A 14,957-nucleotide genomic window follows, 5' to 3' on the forward strand; every position below is an offset into this window, starting at 1 on the left:
ACCTCCTTCTTTCACCTTCGAAATATTGCCAAAATCAGACCCTCACTCACACCCTCTGCTGCTGAAAGACTCATTCACGCCTTCATCTCTTCACGGCTGGACTATTGCAACTCACTACTCCTTGGTATCAACTCAATCTACATAAAAAGACTCCAACTGGTCCAGAACTCAGCCACACGACTCATCACCTACTCCAAATCCTGGCTCAGCAGTCTTGGGGAAAGAGCCTTTTCCAGGGCAGCTCCCAGGCTCTGGAACTCCCTCCCCCATGAGATCTGCACCTCTGAGTCCCTCATCATTTTCCAGTCCCGCCTTAAGACCCATCTCTTCTCCTCTGCCTATCCCTAGCTGGGTTTTTTTGTTTTTTTTGTCATGTTTCTTTATCTGCTCTGTAAAGCGACTTTGAGTTTGTGAAAAGCGCTATACAAATTCAATTTATTATTATTATTATTATTATTATATATTATTATTATTATTATTATTATTATTATTATTGATTTCCATGTTGGTAATTCAGTTTGTTATTCCACATCATCAAATGAGGCAGTAGCTAAATCCAATTATGATTCACAAAAAAAAACAAGCTAGCTAAACTCTTGCAAAAGCTTACTAGCTTAGCAGAGTACTGCCATCTCAGCTTTTGACTCTAGTGGAATTCAGGATTTAGTGCAGTTAAGCTACCTCTAAATCACATACTGAAATGTATGAAATTGTAGATTTATGTATCATTGATCACAATCGTGGAAAATCTAGTTTCTCAAATATCAAAATGAGGCAGTTACTAAAATTCAAGAAAAAAACTCATCTAGATTAAAGTCCTGCTAACGGTAATTAGCTAATCAGAGTAGCAGCCATCCCAGCTTTTGACTCTGTAGTGAAAATCATATAATTTGGTGTGGTTAAACTTGAAATTACATATTTAGATGTGGTAAATTATAGATTAATTTATCATTGATTTCAATCTACTGTAAATATTATCAGTAAACAGAAAACAGTGACCCATTTAATCCCTATAAGTGACATATAAAGAAATCTACTATATTTGATTTATAATTGAGAAAAATAGAGAATACCTTCCTAGCTATAGAGTTCAAAGTTTTCAGTAACACATAAACATTATAAAAACATCTCTGACTTCTCTTTTCATCTTTTTCAACCAAACACATAAACACATTTATTGAAAACATCAAATAAAATCAAACTCGTGCTGACTTTCTCTCTCTGCGAGGTCATGGTCAAGTGCAGCTTAAATCATCCTGTACTCACTCTCATATTTAAGGTGTCGTTTTATTTGACAATTGCTACTGATGGTGGATAGATTAATGACTGTAACTGAATATTTGATGTGTTTAAAAAGAGAAGAGGCTACAAAAAGAGCCTTATATACAATATTTAGCAATTTATTTAGATTTCCTTGGGGTCAGTAGAGAAGAATACATGTCAGGTTTGCTTCACATCAAAGCTTCATGTGTTTGCCTCACCAAATAACAGCAAGACAAGTGTAAAGAAGAAGAAATATATAAATAAACAGGGAGAAAGCCTTTTGAAACTAAACTCAAAAGTTTGATACGGCCTCCCTGTCCATGATGCCTTTGAAAAATGGGCAGGCTGCTGAAAAGAAAGTAGTAAATAAATAATAATAATAAAAAGCACAGACAACATAAATTATTAACATTAGACTGAAAACTGATGTTCAAGATGCTTTTTCGTTTCCTTTCAGCTCTCTCTCCCCCCTTCATTTCAAAACACTGGATGTATTTTTGAGTGGTGATGGCTGAGGTGTACGCAGCTCGAGTGAGTTATTTGATGTTCTTTTGTTTTCTGCCCGCACCATTTTCATTGTCTTTCCCATTAACAATGTAATTGTGCAGATGCAGCTCCTGACCCATATTTGTTTTCTCAAACTGTTTGTATTCTGCTGCTGATAAAAGTTTACTTTCTATTGTCTCTCTGCAGTAGCACATCGTTTGAACGGAGAGTAACTGCACAGTTGAAAGAAATCCTAACGCAGAATTATGGAGTAAATGTCAGGGTTTATCAATCATTCCTGGATGTGATTCTGATAAATGTGCCATGCACAAAAGTTTTGTTCTTACTATAAGTTTTACAGTAAACTATACCAGATTTAACAACTTTAATTCGAAAAAGAAAAGATTGTGATGAAAGAAAGTCTCCTTTTCCTAAAGCCTCCTCACACTTTTACCAGCATGTAATTGAAGACATGTAATTTAGTCAATTATTTAAAACAAACAGGAGTAAAGGCGCCACTTCAACACCTGAGCTTTTCCCACTGTGACAAGACAAAATGTTTGCTGTGCTATAATCAACCAGTTAACTAAACCTTAAATGGCACTTCTCATACAGGTTAGTTGTTAATTTAGTTACAACAATTTTATTTTGGGAGCCCAAAATCAAAAGTTTGCCTAAGAGAGCTTTTCAATCTTAAAACCTCTGATACAGTAGTAAGATCACAATTATTTATGTTGCCCAATATCATAAATCACAAATTTGCCTCAAGAAGCTTTAGGTAGACAGGCTTACAACAACACTGCCGCAATGTTTTAAGAGAACTATAACTTTTTAATATTTAATTAAGGTTGCCAATATTAGACTTATCCATAAACGGCCAAATAACCACACCCCTGGTGAGCTCAGTGATTTGGTGAAATGTCCTGCGGTTTATTTTTTCCCCAAGCCTGGATTACAAATTGGGCAAAGCAGGCAACTGCGCTGGGCCCCCAGACAATCAAGAGGACATAAATGCTCCAGGCAGCAGATTAATTGGGTGGCAATTAGTTTGTGATCATGTGAATAATTGCAGATTAGTTTGGTGATACTTTATGAGTCACTTAAGACTAAACACATGCAACATGTCAGCACAACATAAAGTGAAATAAAGAGACTAAAACTTGAAAGTTGGGGGTCCCACTACACAAGTGTTGCATTATGGTCCTAATGGATTATTTCAGCTCAGGTTGTACTGTAGTTCAATTTGCCACAATGAAATTATTAAACAGACTGTAAGGTGCCCTTTTAAAAAACCTCCTTTTGATTTCCCTGTATTTCTGTTTGTGTTTCATGTATTCTCCTGCTGAGTCGTGCGTATTTGTGCTAAATCTGGTTTAGGCTGTAAATGTGGCATTGGTCCACGGTATGCGCTTGTCCTCATAAAACAAACAAAGTAAAAACTGGACAAAAAGGAAGGAATCTCAGTAGGATGTGAGCAACAGAGGAAGGACATGCAGCTTGCCATTAGACAACATTAGGTAAATGAAAAGTAAAGTATCATACTTAGTGCATAAAGAATAATATTAAGCGTAATAGGGAAATTAAAGCTACTTTTTTCTTTATTTAGCAGAGATCTAAAAGCAGTAATACAGTGATCTGAGGCCTCTGTGGTGTGTGATGTTTCCAGTAAAGATTGATCTCTAACTGTTGTGGCTTATTTTCTGACCCTACAGAGGCTAACAGGAGCAGCGGAGTTCTCCTTTAGGAGGACTTTAAGTGAACAGAATCAAACTCCAGTCTTCAGCAGACTGTCTGACTTGTTGCAATAAAGAAACATTCCCCGTTCAACCTGCAACCACCTGAAATTGTCCTGAATGGGGAGAGAGAGGCCGGATAGAAATATTATGACATGTCGGCGCTCCAAATGGATTATGTTTCAATATCAGTCAGGACACAGAAACAAAGGGGTGGAGGGAGAGAGTGCATGTGTTGGATGCAGATGGTTTTAAATTGCTGCCTTTGTTTTCCATCAGGCATGAAGCATTCACTTCCCTTATCTTTCAGACAACGCGCGGTGGGTTGATGTTCAGGGTAAATGAACTGTCTGTGTATCCCTCACCCGCCGCTCCTCCACCTTCTTGTTTTCACTTCCTCCTCAAGGTTGAGATGTTGGTACACTGGCTGTGAAGCCCGAGCTGCTCAGGCGTCTCCCACTTTGCTGCTCTGCACACCCAGATGCCTCTGGGGGTGCAATTACCAATCCGCACATGCAATCCAGGTTGGCCATGCATATGATCCCTTTTGCTTTTGCTGCTGTTTCTGCCTTTTTTTCTCCCCCCTCAGCGTTATTAGCAATGACACTGTAAGGTATTTGCAAGTAGAGGAGTTAATAGCCCAGGTCTTTACAGAGACACCTGTCTGACTTGAGCAGCTGATTGCATCGACACATAGCCCATTTAACTTTCTAGCAGCCCAGGTTTTCGAATGCATGTCTTTAGGCTGTGATGTCTCTGTTTTCTCACAGCCTTAACTCTGCTTAGTGTTTCTGAGCGAGAATCTTTCGCCCCAAAAAAGTCTCACAAACACACACACAGGTGAGTCTGCAAGAGCTGCTGCTGCACACCCGCTCTCCACCTGCCTCCTGCACATATTCTGCACATTCTATACTGTGGAGGATAAAGGAAAGCAATCAATATCACTTTTTTTTTAAATTCATGTCCAGCTCTTATGGCTTGTAGTCGTGCACATAGTGACTACATTTCTTCTGAATACAGTAAAATAAACACAAGGTCATGACGATCCTAACCACCATCAGAAAACATGTTTATAAAAGGGAATAGTTTATTTAAGAGTTACAGTCCACCGTCTGTATTTAATCAATAGCTATGCACTTGTTGTTGCCTGTAAAAGAGAGTATTTGTGTTGACCTTGAGCATCAACACCATTATTATGGAGTTTTAATACTTTTAATAGTACTCTGTGTATTGTACAAAGTGTGATATTCTATTTATTTATTTTCTTGTATGTGTTATGCCTCCCGTTTCCTTGTCAAACGGCATTCAGGGTGGAAGGCAAAGGAAGAATTTCATTGTGCAGGGAAACGTGTTTTTAACTGTGCGCACGAAAATAAATGCTTTGGCTTCAATACGACACGTTACATTGTGTGCTTTTAAAGTAAATTTGCAGTAAAGTGTATCTATCTGATTTTGAAAACATTTTCCACTTGAAATTCATCAGGTTGGAAAATATAAATGAGTTTTGCCCTCAAACAGAAGCTCCTGACTTTACCACTAACTATTTTGTGCTTAACTTTTAAGCAGTCTTAATACCAAAGTGTATTTTAAATGATGACATCTCATTTTATGAAAAGTCAAACATAAACCACAACTTTGCTTTGAATTCTCTACCTAGGGAGTGAGTGAAAATGACCATGAGATTCATTTTTTTATTGTTTTTATTTTTGGAATTTAGTTTGTTATTGCAAATACAGTAAATAAATGAGACGTTCAATCATGATGGAGAAAGAAACCAAGATAAACTCCTGCAAAAGCTAATTAGTTTAGCAGAGTAGCAGTTAACCGCCACCTCAGTTTTACACTCTGGGGGAATTTATGTGATTAATCAACCTCTTGATTACATATTTACAGTAAATATTTTCTTTTTTTTAAATATTTCAAATGGACATGAAAAGAGAAGAGCATATTTTGTTTGTAGATTATTCAAAGGCAGCGTACAGTACAGGTGCATTTTGTAGGTCAGCTTAAAATGAACGCTTTCTATCTGTATCTAACTTTTTCTCACTCCATTTTTTGCCATTTCCCAGCTTCTGCAGTTACTGTAAGTGGACATTGGTTTGTAAAGGGTCATGAGGAGCAATGGTGAGGAGTCAGTGTTACAGTATTATAGTAATCTATATGACATCTGTGAAGAGATGTGTCAGTGGGTCTGCTGTGGCAAGAAGCGTTGGAAAGCCTTCTTCATTTGCAACATGAATAAAACTGTTTAAACCAACAACAGAACTTTAGAAGTTACAGTTCACCTGCGAAATACCACAGAAAGAGATGCAAAAAGACCACCAATGAAGCAGAGGTTAAAGGTTATAAGTGTGTTGAACTAGTTTAATATCCAAAGTCCATTATCAGTGTTCTTTAGCCGCCCAAAAAGTAAAAACGCATATATACTGTAAACAACTGCTTTAACAACAATGTCTGTTTATCACAAGATACTGTATTGAACTCGATCCTAAAACCTTACTGGAGATAATAAGAAAACCAAGACAGCTGATCACATTGCTCCTGTTCTTAAACCTCCCGTTACTTAAAGAATTGATTTCAAAGAGCTGCTGCTAGTTTATAAATCCCTGAGTCAACTCGGGACAAACATAGGAAGCAGTCAACTGGTTGTACTTTGAGTCAGTGTCAAGCTGCTTTTAGCGACGACGCTGCTTACCGATGGAACTTCCTGTTGATCTCAGAGGCCACTTTCAACTCTAAATTTAAAAAAACTCCGCTGTTCTCCTGTGCCTGTCATTGATTGGTTTCTCTACTGCACTTTTTTCCCCTTTGTTGCATTTGAGGTAACTTACAGAGTGCTACTGCACTGTAATAGTATTTTATCTCCTTTTATTTAATTTTGAAATCTGTTTTTTCTTAATTGATTTTATTCTTTTGAACGTCTTTTCTTTGCCTATGTAAAGCCTATGTTTTCAGCAGGTGCTATGAAGCTGCCTACATTTACTCAAGTACTGTACTTAAGCACATATTCAACATACTTGTACTTTACTTGGGTTTTTCCATTTTATATAACTTCATACTTCTACTCCACTACTTTCTAACAGCTTTAGTTACTAGTTACTTTTTATGAAAATGAATTTTTCCAATAAACTGAAGGATGAAGAGTTCCTTTAATTCTCCTGTATTCTCCCTAATATTTGCATACTTTTACTTAAGTACGGTTTTGAATGCAGGATGTACAGTAATAATTACAGTAAGTACTTCAAAATGTTGCACAAATGGGCAACTTAATGTAAAATATGAGCAAAAACAGACACACCACAGTACATTTTCCTCAAAAATGGATGATTACGAGTTAAAAGTAGAAGATGAAAAGTGAAATAGTTTCCCCTCCTGTCAGGTAGTTTGTAAGCAGCACATGGAAAACCCTTTTGGCAAAGAGCAACTCTCCTGCTCATGGGTCATCGCAGCTTTAAGAGCTAGAGGAAAATAACCGGCCCTGCCCTCCATCATCCTCTCATCCCGCTGACCTCTGCGTACTGTATAGTATACTTACAGCACATGCAGAGGGAGAGCGGGAGGGGGGAGAAAGGAGAATGATTGCATATCTGAAGGCATCACGAGAGCAGATATGGATGGGAGAGGAGTGACATGGTCGGACACATCTTTGCTTTCTTATTAGTGAGCGCCTGTACCGACACTTTGGTCCTTTTTTATGGGGCCATGATGAAACCCCTCTTCGTGCATCTGCGGAAAATGGCCAGGGGAAATCACAGATGAGAATCACTCAAAGACAGGGAGATGTCAACAGGCACATAATGATAGCTGATGGCCCCAGAACACTCTCCCATTCTCCCTCTCAGCCTTACCTGCCCAAGTTGCACTATACTAGAAAACATAATTAGAGGTAAAACAGAGAGACAGACGCTTTATCTCTGTGTTTTCTGTAAGCAATGCTCTTTGTTTTATACATCTGGGAGTCCTTTTTCCCCCCTCCATCCCAATCTCTCTTTCACTTCATGGAGAGGAGGAGGAGGAGAGCTCCCTCTGTGAGATGCCAAGGTGCTCCCAGTCCATTGTGCTGCTGGCTGTCAGGTTAAATTAGGGAGTACAGGCTCTGTGAGTGTAAAAAAATCAATACTTGATGGAAGATTGCTCCCCGGAAAATCTGTTTTGATTCCAGGATTAATTCTTGACCAAAGGCTCCAGCAAAATGACATGCCATTAGCCTGAAAATGAACACATTCTGCAGTGGAAATTGGATGGAAATGTGTCAGGTGATTGCCCCGGCTGCTTGTTTTGACTCTTTGAGCGAGGGGACTGAAGGTGTGGCTGCCGTGAATGAATGAGGCCTCCGGGCCGACTCCATTTCCAGAGCAGAGACAGCTCCACCGTGGCCTCGGAGTGGTCTCAAGGCCATTGTTGTCCAGCAGCTGCAAATGCTTTCAAACAAGGTGAAAGGCATTTGCCCGCCGCCCGCTCTCTCCTGTGTTTTCCATAAAGCATGAAGAAAACCGGAAAATAAAACAAGGAGGTTTTGTTTTTTATTTCTCTCTCTCTCTCTCTCAACAGTGAAGAAAAGGGGGGGTGGGGGTGAGATGCATTATTGATGAATGAATATGAATGTGTTTGTCATGATGGACGACGTTTTCTTATTTGAAAACTTAAACAGGAAGCTGTAAAGATGCACTAGACAGTGATTTGAAGCGTCCAAGCTGCACTAAACATCTGTATGGAAGTGTTGTAGAGAAAAAAAAACATCTTTCAGAAGGAATGTTCCTTGTCTGGAACATTTGTTTGAGAAAACGGTTTTGATTTCTTGTCTAAAACGTGGATATGTCACCATAATGCATATGCAAAATAACACGTTTTTTTCTTATTATTTTCGTTTGTGTAAGTTCAATACTGTTCACCTCGATCCCTAAAGAGGCTAAAGTTCCTTTCTGACTTGATTTAATCTAAATGAAAACTAATCACCGTATATTACCAAGTGACATTGATCACATGGGCATTTTAATACAAATAACACAATCTGAGAACTTTTAGTAGCTGTTGAATCTCCAAATTGTCATTCTTTCATAAGATATGAAAAACAGCCTTGTTTAAGCTTTGTGACATTAAAAAGATAATTCAGTGTTTTTAGATTTTTTCGAAGACAAAGGAGAATTGTTTAAATCCATAATCCCTTTTTTATCTGAAAACCTAAAACTCATCACACATGGAGTTTTTAATGCACAGCAACGATACAGATATTTTCCTCAGCCTTATTTAAACTTTTCTTGGCATCTTGACTTTTAGAGTTTTTGCTTTAGAAAACAGTTATGTTTTGTTTGTTTTTTAAAAACATCCATAGCCAAACAGCCATAACCTAAAATGAAATAGTGTGAGTTTAATGTGTTTTACTATAAAATAAATCAAACAATACAAAACAGCCACAGTGCTGTAAGGATGACAAATATAAACTCCACAAATCTAAAAGAAAGGTAGTATATGTTTAGGGGTAAAATTGATCACCGATCATCTATAGACACAGTTGAGCTCTGACGCCGGAGGATGTTTGGTGTCGTTGACCAGACTCAGTTTTAGAGCGAGGCACTAGCGCCCCCTGCAGGATTGTAAAATGTTATCTGATGTGTCGCTAGATGGCAGTATGTACCGCAGCTTTACAGATTAGCCATAAACACCACAGAGGAAGTGTGCGTTAAAGGAAAAGTACACCCTAAAAGAAACTCCTCAGCGTTACCTTTTTATGTGCAAGGTTCAAACAAACAAACAAAAACCCACAAACAATTGAAAAGGCTGAAAAATAAAACAAGTCATCTTTATACAGCAGCATTCATCAAACATGGCGCAGGTTCATGTGAGAAAAAAGAGGCTGAAGAACCCTTCTTCAATGTGCAACAATTGATGTGCTATTTATTCACAATTAAAACAAGACCAATTAAATTAGCTGTTTGCTTGATTCAACTTAATGTTATCAAGATTCAAAGAGATCCATTTGTGAAAGTCAAACCAAAACCTTTTGGTATCAGAGCAAAAAAAATGTTCAGTTAACTGTCACTCCTCTAACTAAAAACAGTCTCATGTAGTCCCTTAATTTCCAGCTGTGAAATGTAACTAAGTACTGTGGCCACCTTAGGAACAAGTCTGAGGTAGTTATATTTGTCCAAAAGGGGTATAAAAAAATCTAATATATCACAAACAAAAAGCAAAGATAAGAGAAAAGTCCCATATGTAAATAGTGTGTAAATGTTTTCACCTTTCCTTTCCAATTAATCACCTCACAACCGCTCATATTTATCCTGATTCCTGAAGTAAGAAGGCTCCACCTTGACCAGCTGCAATAGTAAAATGCGGGTTACACATTTATGCATCAGAATTAACAATCTAATAATGCCATCCTTTGAAGGCAACCAGTACTATAATCCATCACTGTGGCAGCACAACGCAAAGTACACAAAACATAATTACATGAAAACAATATTTTAGAAATCGAATTATAATATATTGAGGCTATGTACTGTAATATATATACAAATATTACAATACATCAATATAAGTTGCAAAAACAAATGCCCATGTAGCCTCTTTGTATACTTATATATGTATATATATGTAAATTCACAAACTGAATGTGACATGGATTGAGGCCATGCAAGAGATTTACAACAAGTTTAATTTGCAAATGAACAACGAGCTGTGGAAATCAGCATTATCAACAATGAAAGCAATGCATGGGTGTGTGCTGTGGAGGTCCTGCGGTGCAAAAGCAAAACATGATGACGCAGAGTGGCTGTAAACTGTAAGAAAAGTGTTAAAATTTATTGTTTTTCATATTTACCCTCAATTTGCATTGCGGAGGTAAAGTGTATTGTTTGGATTCACTAAAAATGACAAAAAGCACACCTTGTCACAACACAGTAGGTAGGCTAATCATTCAAAAAAATATTATTCTACCATTAACAGGTTAGTCTTTCTTCCATTTTCAAAATACAGATCTCAGTCTCTCAAATAAACAAGACCATTTAATTTCAATTCAAATCGAAAGATTTTTAGTGAAAATAAAAGCTTCAGATTTGTTCACCAACAGATCGTGTGCGCCGCTACTCATGCTCAACCCCCATTGGCTCACAGACCAAGGGCTCAGGAGGCAGGGCTGCAGTTGTAGCGCAGGATGATGACGTAAAAGCTTGCCGTTGAGCAGTCAGTGACTGACGTTGCTGCTCGACATGTTGATCAGATGAAGTATTAACATTAATTTTATAAAAAGGTTTTATTTTAAACTCATGATGTCTTGGGTTAAAGCTGTTTCGTACAACGGAGAAGACGTGTTTGACGAGAATGGGGACGACCTCAGTTTGCAAAGTAAAGAGTGGACATGCAACATGAAGAAGCGAGTCAAGGTAAAGCTAACCTTAATGTAGCTTTGTTAGCTTCCTTAGCTCACCTCCAACTAAAGAAATGTTCAATTTTGCGTGGATATCATAGAAGTTACTCCCCAGTATGTTTTCTCGCGCTCGTATTCATCGCATTAGTTGTGCCTTTCCCCTCCTGGCTGGTGTTACGGACAGGATGGTTACTAAGTTTGTGTGTTAATAACGTGAGCCTTTCCCCTCCTGGCTGGTGTTACGGACAGGATGGTTACTAAGTTTTAGTGTTACTAACGTGAGCTTTTCCCCTCCTGGCTGGTGTTACGGACAGGATGGTTACTAAGTTTTAGTGTTACTAACGTGAGCTTTTCCCCTCCTGGCTGGTGTTACGGACAGGATGGTTACTAAGTTTTAGTGTTACTAACGTGAGCCTTTCCCCTCCTGGCTGGTGTTACGGACAGGATGGTTACTAAGTTTTAGTGTTACTAACGTGAGCCTTTCCCCTCCTGGCTGGTGTTACGGACAGGATGGTTACTAAGTTTTAGTGTTACTAACTTGAGCCTTTCCCCTCCTGGCTGGTGTTACGGACAGGATGGTTACTAAGTTTTAGTGTCACTAACGTGAGCCTTTCCCCTCCTGGCTGGTGTTACGGACAGGATGGTTACTAAGTTTTAGTGTTACTAACGTGAGCCTTTCCCCTCCTGGCTGGTGTTACGGACAGGATGGTTACTAAGTTTTAGTGTTACTAACGTGAGCCTTTCCCCTCCTGGTTGGTGTTACGGACAGGATGGTTACTAAGTTTTAGTGTTACTAACGTGAGCCTTTCCCCTCCTGGCTGGTGTTACGGACAGGATGGTTACTAAGTTTTTGTGTTACTAACGTGAGCCTTTCCCCTCCTGACTGGTGTTACGGACAGGATGGTTACTAATATTTTGTGTTACTAACTTGAGCCTTTCCCCTCCTGGCTGGTGTTACGGACAGGATGGTTACTAAGTTTTAGTGTCACTAATGTGAGCCTTTCCCCTCCTGGCTGGTGTTACGGACAGGATGGTTACTAAGTTTTAGTGTCACTAACGTGAGCCTTTCCCCTCCTGGCTGGTGTTACGGACAGGATGGTTACGTAGACGGAGTTGATGCCGGGGAGGAGGCCTCACTTCAGGACGGTTTCAACCTGGGGTTCAGGGAAGGAGCAGCTCAGACTGTAGCTGTGGGCCGTCTCAAAGGAGTCGTAAGGTAAACCATCATGTTATTGATCCCATGTGTGGTTTATCTCCAGATTTAATATGAATATTGTGCTTTTTTTCCCCTCATGAAATACTGCGTACTTTCACATCGTTCTGCTTCTAAAAAGTCATGCAAACGAAACAATCCAAGAAGGAAAAATCTCTCTTTGGATGAAACTGCTCATAATTTATGTTAACATTGCTTCGTTTAAAGTTGTCACAATCAAAACCTGTTGACATCCACTGGTTTAGGTAATCCAGATCAGATACCCCAGTGTCTCCCGTACATCATTTATTTATTGCGGCCCACCACATTATCAACGCTGACCGCCACATACTGATTTTCTGTTTTTTCCTATTTAAAATGGGTAAAATCGTATTTAATTATAGAGCTGCGCTCAGCGTCATTCCCTTTCCCTCTCCCGCAAACACAGCAAGTAGCCTGGCTAATAAGGACAGCTGTTATTTTAGAATAGTGATCAACTCAGTATCAACTGCACTCATTTATTGGCCTAGCTGCATGAACTTATTGAAAATATAATTTTGGGGGTGGCTTTGTAGGAACACATGAAGGGAAGGGGTGAAATGTCTTTGGTTGGAAACTTTTAAAATCTTGCCCTCTCTTGCTTGTTTCTCCAACATTGAATACCCCAGCTTTAAGCAAAAGGGTGCTGGGTATCGTGTGAAATTTTTACAATATTATATTAATTATATTTAGAATTAATATTATTGCAATACAAACATGTTCTTCTAAAAAAAGCTTTTTTTTCATTTAACAAAAGAAGCCAAACATATTTTAAGTTTAAAAAAAAAACCAACAACTTGAAATAAATAAAATACATTCTTAAAATGGCAAAATTATGAAGAACCAGAGCTGCCACAAAGTTGAGTATTTGAGTAATTTTGTAAGAAAAAAAAGTCCAGCTTCTTGCCTGTGAATATTTTCTGGATTCTTTACTCCACTGACAGTAAACTGAATATATCTGGGTTGTGGACACAACAAGACATTTGAACCCAACACCTTTAGCTTTGGGAACCACTGACATTTTTCGTAATTTTCTAGACTAAATAACTAATTGATTAATGGAGAAAATAATCAACAGAATAATAGATAATGAAAATAATCTTTAGTTTAGCAACCCTAATCAGAACTAAGAAATGAATGAGTAAAAACAGAAGATGAATTCAAGCAAGAACTTAATGTGCATGGATGTGATGCTGAGCAGTTCCATATATTGTTTATTGTATATTTGTGTATTTGTCCCTTTTTGAACATTAAAAATCATGTTGTCTAGTTAGTATCAGCCCGACAGCTTAAAGTGTGATTTCTTTTTCATCCTAATCATATATTGGAACAATTTATTTTGATCATTTAGATTAGGGCTCAATGAAAAGATATCTAATTGTGATTATTTTGACTGATATTGCAGTGGCGATGTGATTTGTGATATTAGAGGTATTTTTACATTATTATTCTCATTTTCATTGAAAAACAAAGTAAAATGATTGTAGTGTGACTTTTCCTAGGATCTGTACCAGACAAAGATGTTTTCTTAAGTCTGTAGAATATTATGTGTAGTCCAGGACGTCTCTGCAGCTCGACAGCATTTCATTTAAAATGGGATTCTGACAAACATTTCGCCTTTAACAAATATTGCACCTCTTGTGATTTTGAAAATGTGATCAAATTTGATTAATTGTCCAGCCCTAACTTAAATGACTTTTTTTTTTTTTTTTTTTTTGCCCTGCCTTTCCATTTCTATGCACTGTTTTAAAAACACTCCTAACTGTAGTATTTCCACCTCTTTCTTGCACAGAAACATCACGGGCCTCTTTTGTTCTGGTCACTATTGAAAGCTCTTTTCTGTCCAGCAGATGCCTGTCCCAGTCTCTTCTCTGTGCCGTTGTATCTGACACTGTTGCCTCTTTGTGTCTCACGTCACAGTGCTGTATGGTGCTGGTGCCAGATCCAGCATCCGGAAAGCCCCGTCCCAGCCTCTGTGACTGACCTGCTGCAGCGGGTTTCACAGCATGAAGATGCGGTTATGGATGGCATCAGGAACGCTCTGGAGAATCCTCCTCCCAGCGTGAGTGTCGTCTCTGAGAGCATGGAGGACCTGGAGGTGAAGCAGGCAGAGCCCGGCTGCTGCGGAGAGGGATGTAAAGAAGCGGACTGCTGCAAGAGAGGAGACAAAATGGACCTGGGCGTTCCTCACCAGCATCCGAAGCTCTGTTCTGAGTCCACTGACTCCTCGTCCAGCTCAAGTGAGAGCCTTAACAACCTTGTGCAGCGCTGCGTGGGTCTCGTGTCAGAGCTTGGACTGCCGCAGGAGCTGATTGCTCACATACAGGAGCTGAAGAACATGTAGTGTTTCAGAATCACAGCTGTTTTGGCACATGAATTATGCAACAAACAGGTGTTGATGTAAATTCCTTACAAGGCAATGAAGTGCTTGTGATGTGTATATACTGTAAAATATCATTTTCATAACTTGTATAAGATGGTTGAAGAATACTTGAAAATAAAAATTGCTTTGCTTTATTTTACTGCACTTCTGCTGTTGCCCACTTAATTGAAAATATTACAAATATTACCCCTTATTTAGTATTGTCTATATATACACATATATATATTTTGTGGTGAAGAACTGCCATTAATTTGTTCTGATATCTGGAAAAATTTGGGGCCATTTGCAAAGCACACATCCGTTAAATTCATGCTGTGTAAATAAAAGCATTGCCACACAAAACCACAAGATAGATTTCATGTTATAAAATTTAGCAAGAAAACTCACCGATAGGGTTTAGCTGTAGACATCGTACACAGCATGCACAATTATTAGAGGAATTGTATTCCTCAGGATTAATTTAGTTGTTTAACAAGCACAATACTTTAAGTCAAT

General features: G+C 38.5%; 1 protein-coding gene across 1 annotated transcript; it reads left to right on the plus strand.

Annotated features, from left to right (window-relative positions):
- The first annotated feature begins 10,647 nt into the window (after positions 1–10,647).
- otulina (OTU deubiquitinase with linear linkage specificity a) lies at positions 10,648–14,606 on the plus strand. The gene is made up of 3 exons (XM_038730327.1): positions 10,648–10,864; positions 11,943–12,064; positions 14,000–14,606. The coding sequence occupies exons 1-3, from the start codon at positions 10,748–10,750 to the stop codon at positions 14,421–14,423; spliced, it is 663 nt and encodes a 220-aa protein (XP_038586255.1). The 5' UTR covers positions 10,648–10,747; the 3' UTR covers positions 14,424–14,606.
- Positions 14,607–14,957: the final 351 nt, after the last annotated feature.

The sequence above is a fragment of the Micropterus salmoides genome, unplaced genomic scaffold (assembly GCF_014851395.1).
Source record: "Micropterus salmoides isolate LMB-PRFRI ecotype aquatic unplaced genomic scaffold, ASM1485139v1 Ms_hic_scaffold_1, whole genome shotgun sequence".
NCBI lineage: Eukaryota > Metazoa > Chordata > Actinopteri > Centrarchiformes > Centrarchidae > Micropterus > Micropterus salmoides.